This window comes from Hippopotamus amphibius, chromosome 6 (genome assembly GCF_030028045.1).
Source record: "Hippopotamus amphibius kiboko isolate mHipAmp2 chromosome 6, mHipAmp2.hap2, whole genome shotgun sequence".
Classification (NCBI taxonomy): domain Eukaryota; kingdom Metazoa; phylum Chordata; class Mammalia; order Artiodactyla; family Hippopotamidae; genus Hippopotamus; species Hippopotamus amphibius.
The window spans coordinates 89,892,999-89,906,944 of record NC_080191.1 but is presented as its reverse complement, the minus strand read 5'-3'; the positions used below and the strand labels follow the sequence as shown (position 1 = coordinate 89,906,944).

At 36.5% G+C, this 13,946-nt stretch overlaps 1 protein-coding gene across 1 annotated transcript in view; it reads right to left on the bottom strand.

Moving 5' to 3' along the window:
• EYS (eyes shut homolog) overlaps positions 1 to 13,946 on the bottom strand; it is a 1,676,468-nt gene that overhangs the window by 854,718 nt on the left and 807,804 nt on the right. The window contains exons 23-24 of the mRNA XM_057737776.1: positions 10,227 to 10,348; positions 1,976 to 2,100 (exon numbers count right to left, since the gene is read on the bottom strand). Of these exons, the coding sequence (XP_057593759.1) occupies positions 1,976 to 2,100; positions 10,227 to 10,348 (247 nt within the window). The remainder of the gene's footprint in view (positions 1 to 1,975; positions 2,101 to 10,226; positions 10,349 to 13,946) is intronic.

Sequence of the window (13,946 nt, the reverse complement as noted above, 5' to 3'; positions counted from 1 at the left end):
TAATTAATAATTTACATTCTATTTTCAAGGGTATATCTTTAAGTCATATTTAATTTAAAATGTCTGTATACTGCTATAACATTGATAGGCCTAACATGTAAATTCTTTCTCAGTAAACTAAGTTTCCTCTATCTTTATCTAGTCATTTTAGAACATATAGAATGCATTAAAAAAGTAGAATCCCCCTTATCTCTTTATAGCTTTTTACCCACACACTATATCTTATGATAGTAAGTTTTTAAGTTTTATTTTAGTTTTCAACACTTGAGACAGTGGCTATAAGACTATTCATTTCAAATTTGTTTGTTAGCTGCTGTACTAAAATGTGGGCTTATTATATCTGTAAGAGTTCCCTCCATTTAGTAGACTCCTGGTTTTATAAAACTAAATATTTTTCAGGTTTTTTTACATTTTCAACATATATTACTGTATTTATTCTTCATATTTGATGTTTTTTATTAAAAGAGATAGCACAAGTCTTAATTAGTTTATTTTTCCCATGAGCAAGAACATATCCCAGGAGAGTGACTATTCAAAGGAATTTTAAAGACAGTTGATAGTAAACCCTGCTTGTTTAACAAAAAACAACTATAAAATGAGCACTTATTTTCTAATTATTTAGATTTCTATATAGATTTCTATATACCAGGCTGCACTGGCAGGAGAATTTGCTTAAATAAAGGATGTATTTCAGTCTTCTTCTCTTTCTACTGACTCCTTGAGGATAATAACACTAACCTGAGGTGACATAAAATTAACTTCTTGGAACCAAATACCACCTACACTCAGGTGTCAGAGTGCCTGAAATTCTTCCTCAAAGATCATCCTCGTGTGAGCACTAAGGGAAAATCCATTCTCCAGGGAAAGCTGGGCCTGGAGCACTATCAGAGAAAGGGAAACAATGGTTCTGTTTTAGTTTACCCATGTCCCTCCCAGCCAGATTGGACTTACACCCAGGTTTTCTCAAATTCTTATGTTTTGATGACAGGTATCGACCCTTTTCTCCTTTTTCTGTTCAATTCCTTAACCACTTCCTGACACTCCTGCTTCTGATCCTGCAGCTCTGAGGAGTCCCCTGCTCCACTCACACTCGGGCGTCTTTCTGCAGCACTGGCCAGGCCTCACCTTTCCTTCAAGTCTGATTCCTTAATCTTGCAGTGGGTCACCTGACCGGACACCCTCTCTAATTATTTAGCCTCAATCTTGGTTAAGACTGGTCCATCTATTAATAAATTTTATAAATATACCTTTATTTTATTTTTTTATTTTTAAATTTTATATTGGAGTATATTTGATTTACAATGTTGTGTTGGTTTCAGGTGTACAGCAAAGTGATTTAGTTATACATGCACATGTATCTAAAAATTAATAAATATACATTTAAAATTCCTGGCAGCACAGTCTTGCCAATTGCTGTTCTTTTACTATATTCATATTCTGTGGTCAGCTTTAATAAACGGTTGTGGTCAAAAGCTATGTTTTAATAGAGATATTTCTACCAAAGTAAGTCCATTCTAGTGCTAATGGAGTCAACTCAGTCCAAACTGACCAAAGCAGGAGATTCATCTTCCCCAGATGTAAAACACTCTGAGCCCAACCCTGGAAGCAGTGCTGTGTCGTTGAGTAAAATGGAGTGCTGCCAAGACCCTGACGATATTAAGTAATTCCTCTCTGGCATCCTCCTTCCAAATGCATTAAAACATTAAAAGACAATGCATTCGGTCACTTGCACCTTTGTGTAGATCAATTTATCAGAATGCTTTTCTCCTGAAAGGAAGGGCTGAGGGTGCACACGATGAATGGACAGGAAGGGACAAGGAATGGTGACAAAAGTGCCATGAGTGGAGGCAGGGAAGCAGAGAGGCACTGAGATGAACTTCTCCAACTTTCATTTCTCACCATGCAACATTCCATTATTTACTCTAGTTCAAAGACAATGAAAAAATGTATCACAAAAGCCATCAGTAACCTTTACCTCAAATCCAGGTGTACCTAAATGAGGCAAGCCACCACCAGGTTCATTTCCTATACACATTCCATGAACACGTAAGTTGGAAAGGCACTCATCAAGATCCTTCTCACAGGCATGTCCTGACCTTCCTGTTAAACAGAATCACAAAACAGAGATTCAGCTCTTAATAATAATAATCATAGTGAGGAGAATAACTTATATATATACATAAATATAATATAGTTTCAACTCAATTCTTAATAATAATAATAATCATAGTAGGAGAATAGCGTAATGATAATTCAATTCTTATAATACTAGTAAGGAGAATAGCACATATACGTATATACATGCATATAGTTTATACACACTCCTACTGTATGTTATAATTGTGCTGCATATTTAATATAAATTGTTGCACTTATCTTCATAGTCATTCTATCAAGTTGCTATTATTATTATCTCTAATAGCTGGGAATATTAAATTAAGAGAAGACAAATAATTTGTCCTAAAATCATACAGTGTGTAGAAAGAAAGTTTCAGATTATACCTTTGGTGCCACTCTACATTCCACATCCAAATGTCTTTACATATTTTACTTTGGAATAGATACATAGAAAACACACCCCATAATTCCATTTAATATGAATCTTAAATTCAAAGGAAAGCAAGTACTACAGATTTCTCAATATGAATTTTTTTTTTTTTTTTGTAATACTTATAGTGTTTTATACTTAGTATTTCTTAAGCTGGGTTCTAAATAATACAAATATTGTTTATGTTCAGCTGACCATTGGCTGTAAAAATTCTAATTTTCCACACAAAAACACTGTGAGTTTGTCTTCTGTTTGATTTTTCCAGCATTTTAACATTAACTTAGCAACCAACATTGCTAAGCTACACACACAATACCTGAGCTGTGGTTTACTAGGTACATATTAGAAACATGTTAAAACCATTGATTCTTTCCTATGAGGCAACTATTTGTAATAAATCCTAGTATGTTTAAGAACGTGTTAACCTGAATATACTATTCCACATAAGGATGAAAGATCTACAAAAGCAGCTGTCACTACTCTTTGATGACCTATGTGAATTCTAATGCAACTTAAACTTTCTTTATCTTTCTATGTATTATCCAAAAGCATTTAATCTGAACTCTGGCTAATGGGAAATTCAGTCTTATTCCTGTTCCTACTTAGCAATACAATCTTACTGTTCTCCCTGATAAGTTGTATGGAAATAATTATATAAGTATCCTGGGTGTTTAGAAATGATTTAATGCAACCCTACATTATAAAAAAGAAAATAGTGATGAAAGTTTAAAAGGTTTGGGGGATCCACATCAAAGTCAGAAGTAGCTGCCAAAAGAGTAAATTTATGAAATGCAGCCCAAGACTCTTTCCCCTTTGCAATGCTCTTTCATGTAGAGAACAAATCCTATGGGCATATCCATTAGGTGGGATATAAAAGGTGATACAGGAAAAATATTTTTGGAGGGCTTATAATAAGCCACCACAACCAGTCATTCACATGGTTGAATCTTGCAATCATATTGTTTTGCATAAAAGCATATTCTGTAGAAATACATTCTGATAATTGTCCTTATAAAAGTCAAATACACACAAACTTAATAACATCACTTAGAGATATATACACATATAATAAAATGCTAAGGAACACTAAGGGAATGTTGAATACAAAATTCAGAATTCTTTCTGCGAGGTGGGGAGATAGGAATGTGCTCAAAGAGGGATATTAAGGAGGTTAAAATTATCATTAATACTATTTCTTGAAGCAAATGGTAGGTATACAGGTTTATTATATTATCTTATATAATAAATATACATTATACGTTGCTTGCATATTCTTTTGATCGAATAACACAGTTCACAATATATTTTAAACAATTAAAAATAATAATGAAGTTTTATTCTTCCTTTTAATACTGTGAAGGACATTACAAACTTTAAACCATAAGATAAAAACTGGGAAAGAAAAAGAGTTCACCAGACCAGTAAAAAGACAAGGAATATTTTTGTCAAGAGTATTACAAAAAAAAAAAAAATTCTTTTGAAATAAGGGAGAGTGATGGAAGTCAAATGCACTGAACCAAATGTGGGTGGGAAGATTTTCAAGTGCTGGGTGAGCAAGTGGAAAAATGCTGGTGGATATTGGGCTGGGGGTGTTGGTCTGTGTTCTCAGGCCATCTGTGTTTGCTAATGGTCACTCATTGACATTAGGTGCCCACCCTCCCCTGGAGCCTGGGAGAGAGGGGCACTGCCTCCTTCTGTGATTGCATCAAAGGGCTGAATCGCTGGTCCTTGAGAAAGACATTTCTGGGTTGTAAAAGTGGCAAAGCTTGAAAGAAAGTCCCAATCTCAATGGGATGGAGAAAGAATTTACAAGTTTTCTAAAGTGAATGCTGTAAAGAAAGAGTGGGTGGGGCCTGCAGTCATGAAGAAACCTGTCTAAAATTCAGTTATGCTGCCGGGAACAGCAAGCATGTCTTGGTAAAAATCAAGAAAATAGGATAGAAAAAATGTTAGTCAGGGTTCAGCTCAGGAAACAGAAATCGCTCTAGGCTTTTAAGAAAAAGAGTCAATAACTGAGAATAAGATGCTACAAATTTATTAGAAGGAAGGGCTGTAGGAGTAAACTTGTGATCTGATTCTCTGGGAGATGCCACCTTAGTTATAACCAGGAATGTGAGAAGCATCAAAGCCACCATGGAAATGATTGAGTTCAGGAACTCCTGCACTAGTTGAGGGAAGCTGGGTACCAGAGAGCTGCCACCATGGCCTCCCCAGCTGCCTCTCCGTGAAGCTGGTGACTCAACACTGAACCACAGTCTTTCTGCCCTCCCTGCCAGTCTTGCTTTTTAATACACAGTCAGTGACTCGGTAGTGAAATTGCTGTAGAAAACCCCACATGTCCCTGACCTTCTCCACCAGATGAAACTGTTAAGACACCCAGAAACAACATCCATCAGATTCTCCAGACTGTTTATATTGATGGAACTCAATTTATATACACAGCTTTAATTTCAAGGGAGTTTAGATATTGTAGTTTTTAATTTCCTTGCCTCTGCAGTACAGAAACTGTGAAAAACAGGAATGGATATTGAGTGTCAATTATACATGTTGTGAACAAAGAATGTTACCTGCAGTATCAGTAAACAAAGGATGTTGCAGCCAGCAGCCACTGGGGCCACCCCCAACTGTGCACCTTGAGGGGATTCAGGATGGAGAAAACAGGATACAGGATATCTATCTAGAAAACTAGATAGGTAAGGTGCATGTCAAAGGAATGATTTCAGTAAGCCCAGGCTCTTACATCTTCCCATACACAGAAAAGTGCTAAATTAATTAACTTGAGATGTCTGTTTTTTTTTTTCTTTAATTAGCAGTAATCTTTTGATGTTCTGACTATTCTGTTTTTGTTGCAAAAACTCATATATCCCCACTCTTCCTTATGCCTTTGGAGCAGTCCCTCAGAGGGATCTGAGTGGTTGCCTTCCAGGCTTAAGTTCTCAGCAAGTCCACTGAATAAAACATGATACCCAGCTTTTAGGTTGTGCAGTTTTTTCAGGCAACACTATTAAAAATAAATAAATAAGCAAAATGTCCCTGTACTGGTATGGGCCAGGTGCTGGTAAGAAATGGGAACAGAGTAAGTGAATATAAAACAGGCAAATGAAAATCCATCACGTAAGATTTAAAAAAGAAAAGTTCAGAGAGATGAAGAAAACTTCCTTTGAGGCTCATATAGATTTGCTGTTGATTTGTAATAAAGTAATCAGATACTAAAAAAATACTGTTTGGTGATTAAAATCAATAAACCAAAAATTCTCATTAGCAATTCAGAAAAAGTGATCAAATCATATGGCATTAAACTCATAGTACTATTCTAATATCTGACGTATGATAAAAATAAATAAATGCTTACAGAATAAATGTTGTCAAATAATGCAGATGTAAAACAAAGGAGACTTTAGATGTCAAATTGTATTAAAAATAAAAACTAATTAGATTACTTTTTTAAAGGTGATGAACAAAACAAATCTTTAAATATATCAATACACACAACTAGAAACACTGACCAGTTTTAACACTACCATTCTCTGCTACAAAATAGCAGTTGTAATAGTTTGAGTTTATTAATGAAAATAAAAGTCACTATTACAAAGATTTATATATTTTACTTTCATTTCATTTTTCATCTCAGCACCAGGTGATTCTCATCTAATCTGGGGAAAATAAAATAAAATCAAACCTAATCCTAAAATAATTCTACCTTACTAATTAATATATTATGTAGTAATTGGATAACATACATTGTTTACCGCCTTTTCTTAGTTTAATTTTAGAATATGTAGAATTGATATTTACATCTATATCTTAATGAAAATACAATAGTAAACACTTTCATATTAAAAGTTATTTTGCTTTTCATGGATTTTAATTAAAAGGAAAGGTCATTCTGTATCTCTTGTTCTAAATACAAAAGCCCTATCCCTGACTTAATCGTGTGCACGAGTGGCAGATAGTATATGTATTTGTTTCTCAGTTTCCTTGCCCCAAGGACAAAGCATCATTTCTGCTTCAAAATGAATAATGCTATTTTAAGAGCAAAATGTGTGTCTGCAGTTTATATCATTACCTATATAAACACGATTGCACCCCTCCTGAGTATAAAAAGTGTCTGGGCACAGTGACTGCCCCAGGGATTGAGAACAGCTCCAGGAGAAGCATTCACATTTGCAGTACAGAGATTTTCCCCTTCACTGTCAATTTGTTCATAATGGAATAACTGCAGTTTCACTTACTGAGTGTTAAACATTTTTGTATAACATTATAAATGGGACTGTTTAGGCTACAACATAAGTGCATTTTATTTTGTAAAATAATCTGAATGTTTGTACTATACTTCAATGGAAAAGAACTCACTGGTCATTGGATTTACAGCCTGTGCAGAGGATGAGCTCTGTGATCAGGACCATCTTGTACCTGGACAAAGACCTCAGGCAGAGAGGGAGGGAGAGGTCTCAGATTCAACCTGCACTCCACTTATTGGGCCCTGCCCCTTCTTAGCCTGGAGGGAAGGGTGTAACTAGCTCATCTGTCCACCTAGGGAGAGGAAAAGGGAGAGGAAGGGGCCTCATGCTAATTGTGGTCTTTCATTGACAAGAATTGCAAGTGGACTGTACTTTTCCAAGGTGTGCTGAAAACAACTTCTCAGATGGGCTTTCTGGGAACAAAACTAAAGAACAAGGTCTTCTAGTCTACTTATATCCAGTGTAAATTTCAGTTGTGTTTCGCAGATTCGTGTGGCAAGAAACCGACTTTTAATTTTTCAAACTGTGTTCTGTTCAGAATGTTGCAGGAATCAAACAGCTGTTTGACTACAATGAAGAGGGAAGGGAGAAAAAAGACACAATTACACACCTTGAGGTACAGTTGGAGGAGCCACCTAAGATTACAGCCGTGGAGGAAGAGTTGTTACATGAAGACAAGGAAATTCTGATAATTGGCCACGTGATGTGAACTTAAGGAAGATTTCCGCAACTGATGAAAGTAAAAAATGGCAATAATTTATAGTACTTAACTAACTTAAGAGTAGAACTAAATACTTAGGGAAGGTAGGTTTCCATCCAGAACTATGTAAGGTAAGAATAATGGCCTGATTTAGACCAGAGTGTAAGAGTTATCAATGTTATTTAAAGCTGGTTTCCTCCAAAGATGAGAGAGATGCGTGGACCAGTACAAATCAAATAAGTCTGGCTTTTCTGTGGCATTTGGGAGAAGGTAAATTGCTATTAACTACTCAGAAAGGCGGTAAGTTCTCAGATTTTGCTTATGGAAGCTTTTTAGGAGATAATCAGACAGATCTGGGGGGACACCCTCCCTGAAGAAATCTCACAGTGGTAAGAATTGCTAACATCCAGATTAAGTTGCCACACACAGATGGATCTTATTGGCGAAAGTCTTTTCTTTCTTTTTTTTTTTTTTTTTTTTGAGTGGTTGTCTATTTGATATTTTTTAAATTTTCATGAGAACATTTAACATGATAGCTATCGTTTTAAAAGAGGTTTGCTGTATGCAGTACAGTGCTATTAGCTATAGGTACAATGTTGCACAGCAGAGTTCTGGAACTTATCCATCCTGCATAACTGAAACTTTGTGGAAAGTTGCTATTCAGTACAGGCCCTTCTTTGGGGAATGTAAGGCATGTGGGTACAGCGCTAGGCCAGATTTCCTGGCTGTGAATTTCAGCCTTGTCACTAACATGTGGTAGGGGGTTACCCTGGGGACTCTGGGTTCCATTTCTTCATGGGAAAAGTGAGATGAAAACAATACCTTCTCCACAAGGCTGTTATGAAAACTGAATAAGTTAGTACCTGTGAAATAGCATGGGGTCCATGAGCTAATATTGTTATTGTTACTATATGTAGCATTTCCTAAACACCTGTATGCCCAAGGCCTCCCAAATTCGGGCTTAAAAATCTAAAGTTCACAATACAAGAGAAAGAAGAGCTCAACAGCAGGGAGAATTTTCAAGGAGCAAATGATGAAGAGAAAAAGCAGAATGATAGCAAAGTCAATTTATGTCGGGGTGAGGAAAGGATTGATTATAAGGGGGAGGCATGAGCATGTGGGGGGGTGGTCACATGACTGGCTGTGGGGTAGTTACACTAGTTTGTACATTTATAAAAGCTCTAGAACTGTATGCCAGATAGTGAATTTCAAGGTACAAATTAAGGAAAACCCTGGAAAAACAAAACAAACAACCAAAAAAAGAAACAGCTAACCATGCTATTAAGGAGAAGGAGAAAAGATTGAAGAGTGACCTGAAAGAGTGCAATTACTCCTTAAATAAGGTCTGAAGTAGGAAGTGCTGGCATGATTAAGAGCCCTGCTGGAGACTGCCCTTGGGGGAGGGACAGGGGTCTGAGAAGGGGTCCATGGCATTTTCCAAGCATTCATTTGCTTGTTTTGTTACTTACAAGGTCTTAGCCCTTGCGACTAGGGTGTGAAGAATCTCAGTGTTGAGTCAAAAGTACCAGCAAGTTCTGAGTAAACATCCCACAACACAGGTGGGTGTTATTTTTGAGGCCTTTCCACTGTGGACCTGATGGGGAGCATTCGGAATGGGACGTCAGAGGCTCTCCAGGCTTCAAGTCACTCTGAAACAAGTGAATCTTCACCTGGAGCATCAAAACTAATCTATCAACAGAAAAAATGGAACTAGCAATTATAAGATATGTATTGATATGGTAAAACTGTTTCTGTAAGATTATATTCTGTGCTTAAGGTGGCTATCATATAGTTTTAAATGTTTAGACCTTGACAAAGATATTTTTGTTTGGGAGAAGCAAAACTTTTTAAATGGTATTTATTTCTTATATCAGATAGTTGTAAGCTTTTTTCTATTTTTTTTTTAATCTGTAACAATTATAGGCTGTTATTTCCTCAGGCATCTCGAATACCCAGGAGTGCAGAATTCTGGAGTATCCACAAGCTGTCTCAAGTCTTCTGTGGGGTCTGTGAATAGTGAGAATTCTCTTTCAGTGACCAAAAATATCCCCAGCATATATTCCTGCGAGACTGTTACTACTCAAGGAAATTCAGGTATTTAACATCCTTTTGGGTGGATGAAACTAAATTTTGAAGGTAAAATGAGTGACAGAAAACACAGAAGGAAAGCAACACATCTGAAAGATTAGAAAACTAGAGGAAAGAGAGGGAGAAAGATGCCTGGACACAACTTGTTTATATCACTAAACAATTAAAGAGAATACGAGCAGAAGCAGAAATGGCCCAGAAGACCAGTTATTAATGAAAAGGTTTCCCTTGAATAAAATCAGTTCACCCAACTTGTCCATCTCTGCACTGACAATCATTGGAAGTAATAAAAATGTAAATATGAATGTGTCAACTTTTATAAAGGACTTGTTGTATGCCAGGCACAGTGGATATAGATAAAGATCAGGAATTTGAAGTTTACTAAATTTAGGAAATACCTGTAGTGAGATACCATGATCTAAGCACCAGGATTTCCTGCCGACGGCCTAGGCAATTGAGTGCTCGTGTCACAGAACAATATTTCATGGTTATTAAGTGTGATCATTGCTTAGAAGCTGGTTGATAGGCAACAACCTTATTGGTGAGTTGATGAACTGTACAAACACAAACATATACAATACACATATAAATACATATATTTTGTAGATAAATATGACCTTTGTGTGATTATTGCTTTTTCAATAGTTACCTTGTTGACATTTGCAAATATATCCATTGATGCGCTCCTCACAGTCTGCACCATTTAGACATGGTGGTGAACATTCACTTATGTTAATTTCACACCATTTCCCAGAAAATCCAGGGAGACATCTAAGAAAGAAAAGTGACAAATACATATGACTATATAATACACGAGTCCACACTGTAGAGTTAATATCTGCCAAATGAAGAATAAAATGAAGACATGAAGTAGTCATCTGTTATAGTTGATTTATGAGAGGTAACAATGGATATCTATCAGTTTTTTCAGTGACATTAAAGCCAATTGATCTAAAAGCAACCGCAGCCACAAGGAAAAAGGGAAAACAAAATAGACTTAGCATCGTAGAGCTAAATCACTGTAGGGTTTACTCTTTCCATTCTGTTTTAAACATATGCAGCGTGGTGTGTATGTATGTACTATAAAAGTACCTAAGCCTGTGCTAAAGAAAACATTGACTATTACATACAGTGTTCCACAAATATTTAATTAGAAAATGATTCCTTAGTGACCCTTTTAGCCCAAATCCTGACCACATTTACTTAAATTTATAAAACAAGTAATTGTAAATTTAGTGTGTAATTGAAACTGACATAGAATGCAATATACCATTTAAAATACTGGTTATGCTCACCCTGGGTTTGATAGAAATATCACCTTTCACCTAGGAATTCCCTCATTCAGATGTGTTTTCAGACCTCCAACGACATGCAGCTGGCAACCTGTCTTGAGGGGATAGAAAGGGGTGAACTGCGGCCCCAAAACAGTGTGTCTAAATCCTAACACTCAGTGCCTATGAATGTGACCTTATTTGGAAAAAGGTCTTTGCAGATGCAGTTAACTTAAGGATCTTGAGATGACATCGCAGTGAATTAACTGGGTGGGTCCTAACTCCAAAGACAAGTGTCCTTGCAAAGAGGAGACACAGAGACACACGGGAAGGAAGGTATCACTGGTGTCATGCAGCTCCATGCCAGGGAGCATGTGGAGCTTCTAGAAGCTGTAAGAGTAGGATTGTTAAATATGTATATGTATATATCTATATTACATATAATGTTCAATGTCCATGACCGTTACATGTTTACTGAGTGCCTACAACATGGAAGATCTCTCAGAAAAGCTAAATATAAATACATGTGTATGTATAATACACATGCACACATTTGCCCTCACTGCCCAGCATCATGGGAGAGTATGTACCCATGTGGCTAGCCTGGAAAAAAAATCAAAATTCAAAATTCTCAGTATGGTTTCTACTAATGTGTATGGCTTTTGTACCATCGTAAAGTCAAAAATTCATTAAGTCAAACCATCATAAGTTGGGCTACATCTTTACTTGAAACTGCCAAATTTAAATTGTAAAAAGTCAAAGATAACGTCGTGTGTGTGTACATATATGTGTGTGTATATATAGAGTGTTTATACATACATACATATATATATACATATAGGATTCATGGTTTAGACCACTGCCTCTAACGCCCCCTGATAGAGTGTGGCCTTGCTGACCCCTTGATTTTTGATTTCTGGTCTCCACAGCTGTGACCAAATAAATTTTTGTTGTTTTAAGCCACCAAATTGGTAGTAATTTCTTATATCACCGCTAGGAAACTAATACAGAAATTGACAACAACGTCTGTGTCTGCTCATGTAATTCCTCTCCTTACTTTCTTTTGGGGTAATATTATACACACCCCTTAGTTGTCAGTTGTCAAACCACGGTCCTAGAACTAATAGATGATCTACAAACATTGGCTAAAGTGCAATGTTCATGAGAGTTACATAGTTACTGAGTGCCTACAACATTGCTGGTAGTTCTAATGACGGGCACATTATGTGTGAGGGCACAGTTTGGGGTGAGGCTGGTTAAAAAGGATAAATTAACAGATGTAAGGTTAAGAAAGTTATGTAATTTTGGATCACAATTTTTACAATAGCTAATAAACTGAGAACTTATTCACCACTAATGTTTCTAAGGTCACAGCACTAGCAAATTGCGTAGGTGGAATTTAAAACCAGAAAGTGCACCTCCCTTTTACACAGCCTACACTCATCCAGGAGCCAAAGTGAGTCACTCTGTTTCATTTCGAGCAGCTGGCTCTATCCAGCCAAAGCTAATAGATAACTCTGTATTAAACAATCCAGCATGTTAAATTGGCCCCAATATGCTAGACTGTTACTGGACCGAACTGAAAACTCTCTCCTGACCAACAAACAACAAGACCTGTTTAGCCAAGTATGGGTTTATAAGCTCATTTTGCACTATCAAGGTGAAATCCTCAATATATATTGAGTCATTACTGAGACCAAGAACCCCCTCCTCTTTGTAGCACATAGAAACCAAGGATAATTTCCTTTCAGAGGAGATTCTCCATTGGTGGTGGGCCCTTACATGGAAAGCCAACAAAGTTATGGCTCATTTGTTCATCAGTGAAATGTCAGTTGTCTTTCCTTTAATACCATAAATTGTTCTTCAAAAACAACAACCAAAGAGGATAGCGGGGCTGGTGGGGAGGGATAAATTAGGAGTTTGGGATCAACATACACACAATTACTATACATAAAATACGTAAACAACAAGGACTACTGTGCAGCACAGGGAACTACACTTAGTGTCTTGTAATAACCTATAGTGGAAAATAATCTGGAAAAGAATATATATGAAAAAGAATCACTTGCTGTATACTTGAAAGTAACACAGCATTGTAAATTAACTATATACTTCAATAAACATTTTTAAAATGCTCTATCAATTAGCTATTTGTCAGCATTATATAAAATGCTAATTTATCACATTGTTATCCATCATCAATATTAATATTGTTTTAAATTTCCTCTGCAAAGGAAAATATAACTATGAGCTTTATAGGAGTTTGTGGGGTTTTTTTTGGAAGTAGGTTACCTTTTAAAAAATTAACAGACTTTTTTTCTTAGAATAATTTTAGATTTATAGAAAAGTTGCAAGTGTAGATAGAGAGTTCCCACATACTCTATACAAGGGGTCCCCAGTCCCTGGGCCGTGGACCAGTAATGGTCTTGGACTTGTTAGGAACCGGGCCACACAGCAGGAGGTGAGTGGCGTGCCACTCCCCATCGCTCCCCATTGCTCACATTACCACCTGAACCATTCCCCCCACCCCCCGCCATGGAAAAATTGTCTTCCATGAAACTGGCCTCTGGTGCCAAAACATTTGGGAACCACTGCTCTATACCCAGTTTCCCTTAATGTTAACATCTTACACTTATGTGGTGCATTTCTCATAACTAATGGCACAATATTGGTAAATTATTATTACCTAAAGTCCATGTATTGTGGGGATTTACTTAGTTTTTACCTAATGTCTTTTTTTTTGATGTTCCAGGATCTTATCTAAGACACATTATATTTAGTTGCCATCCCTCCTTAGCCTCCTTTAGACTGTAAGTTTCTTCTACTTCCTTCTTTTTGATGATTTTGAGATTTTTGAGGAGTTTCAGTTAAGTATTTTGTACACTGTCCTTAAACTTGGGCTTATTTAGTATTATTCTCATTGTTATCCAGGTGATATGGGTTTGGGGAATAAAGACATCATAGGAAAAATTAATTTTCATTAAATCATATCAAGTGTACCCTTTAGAAGGACGTTGCTATACACATGCCACACTTAAAGGGTAGAGAGCAATGCTCTATCTCCATAAGGGGCAAGTGTCTATAAAATAATTTGAAAC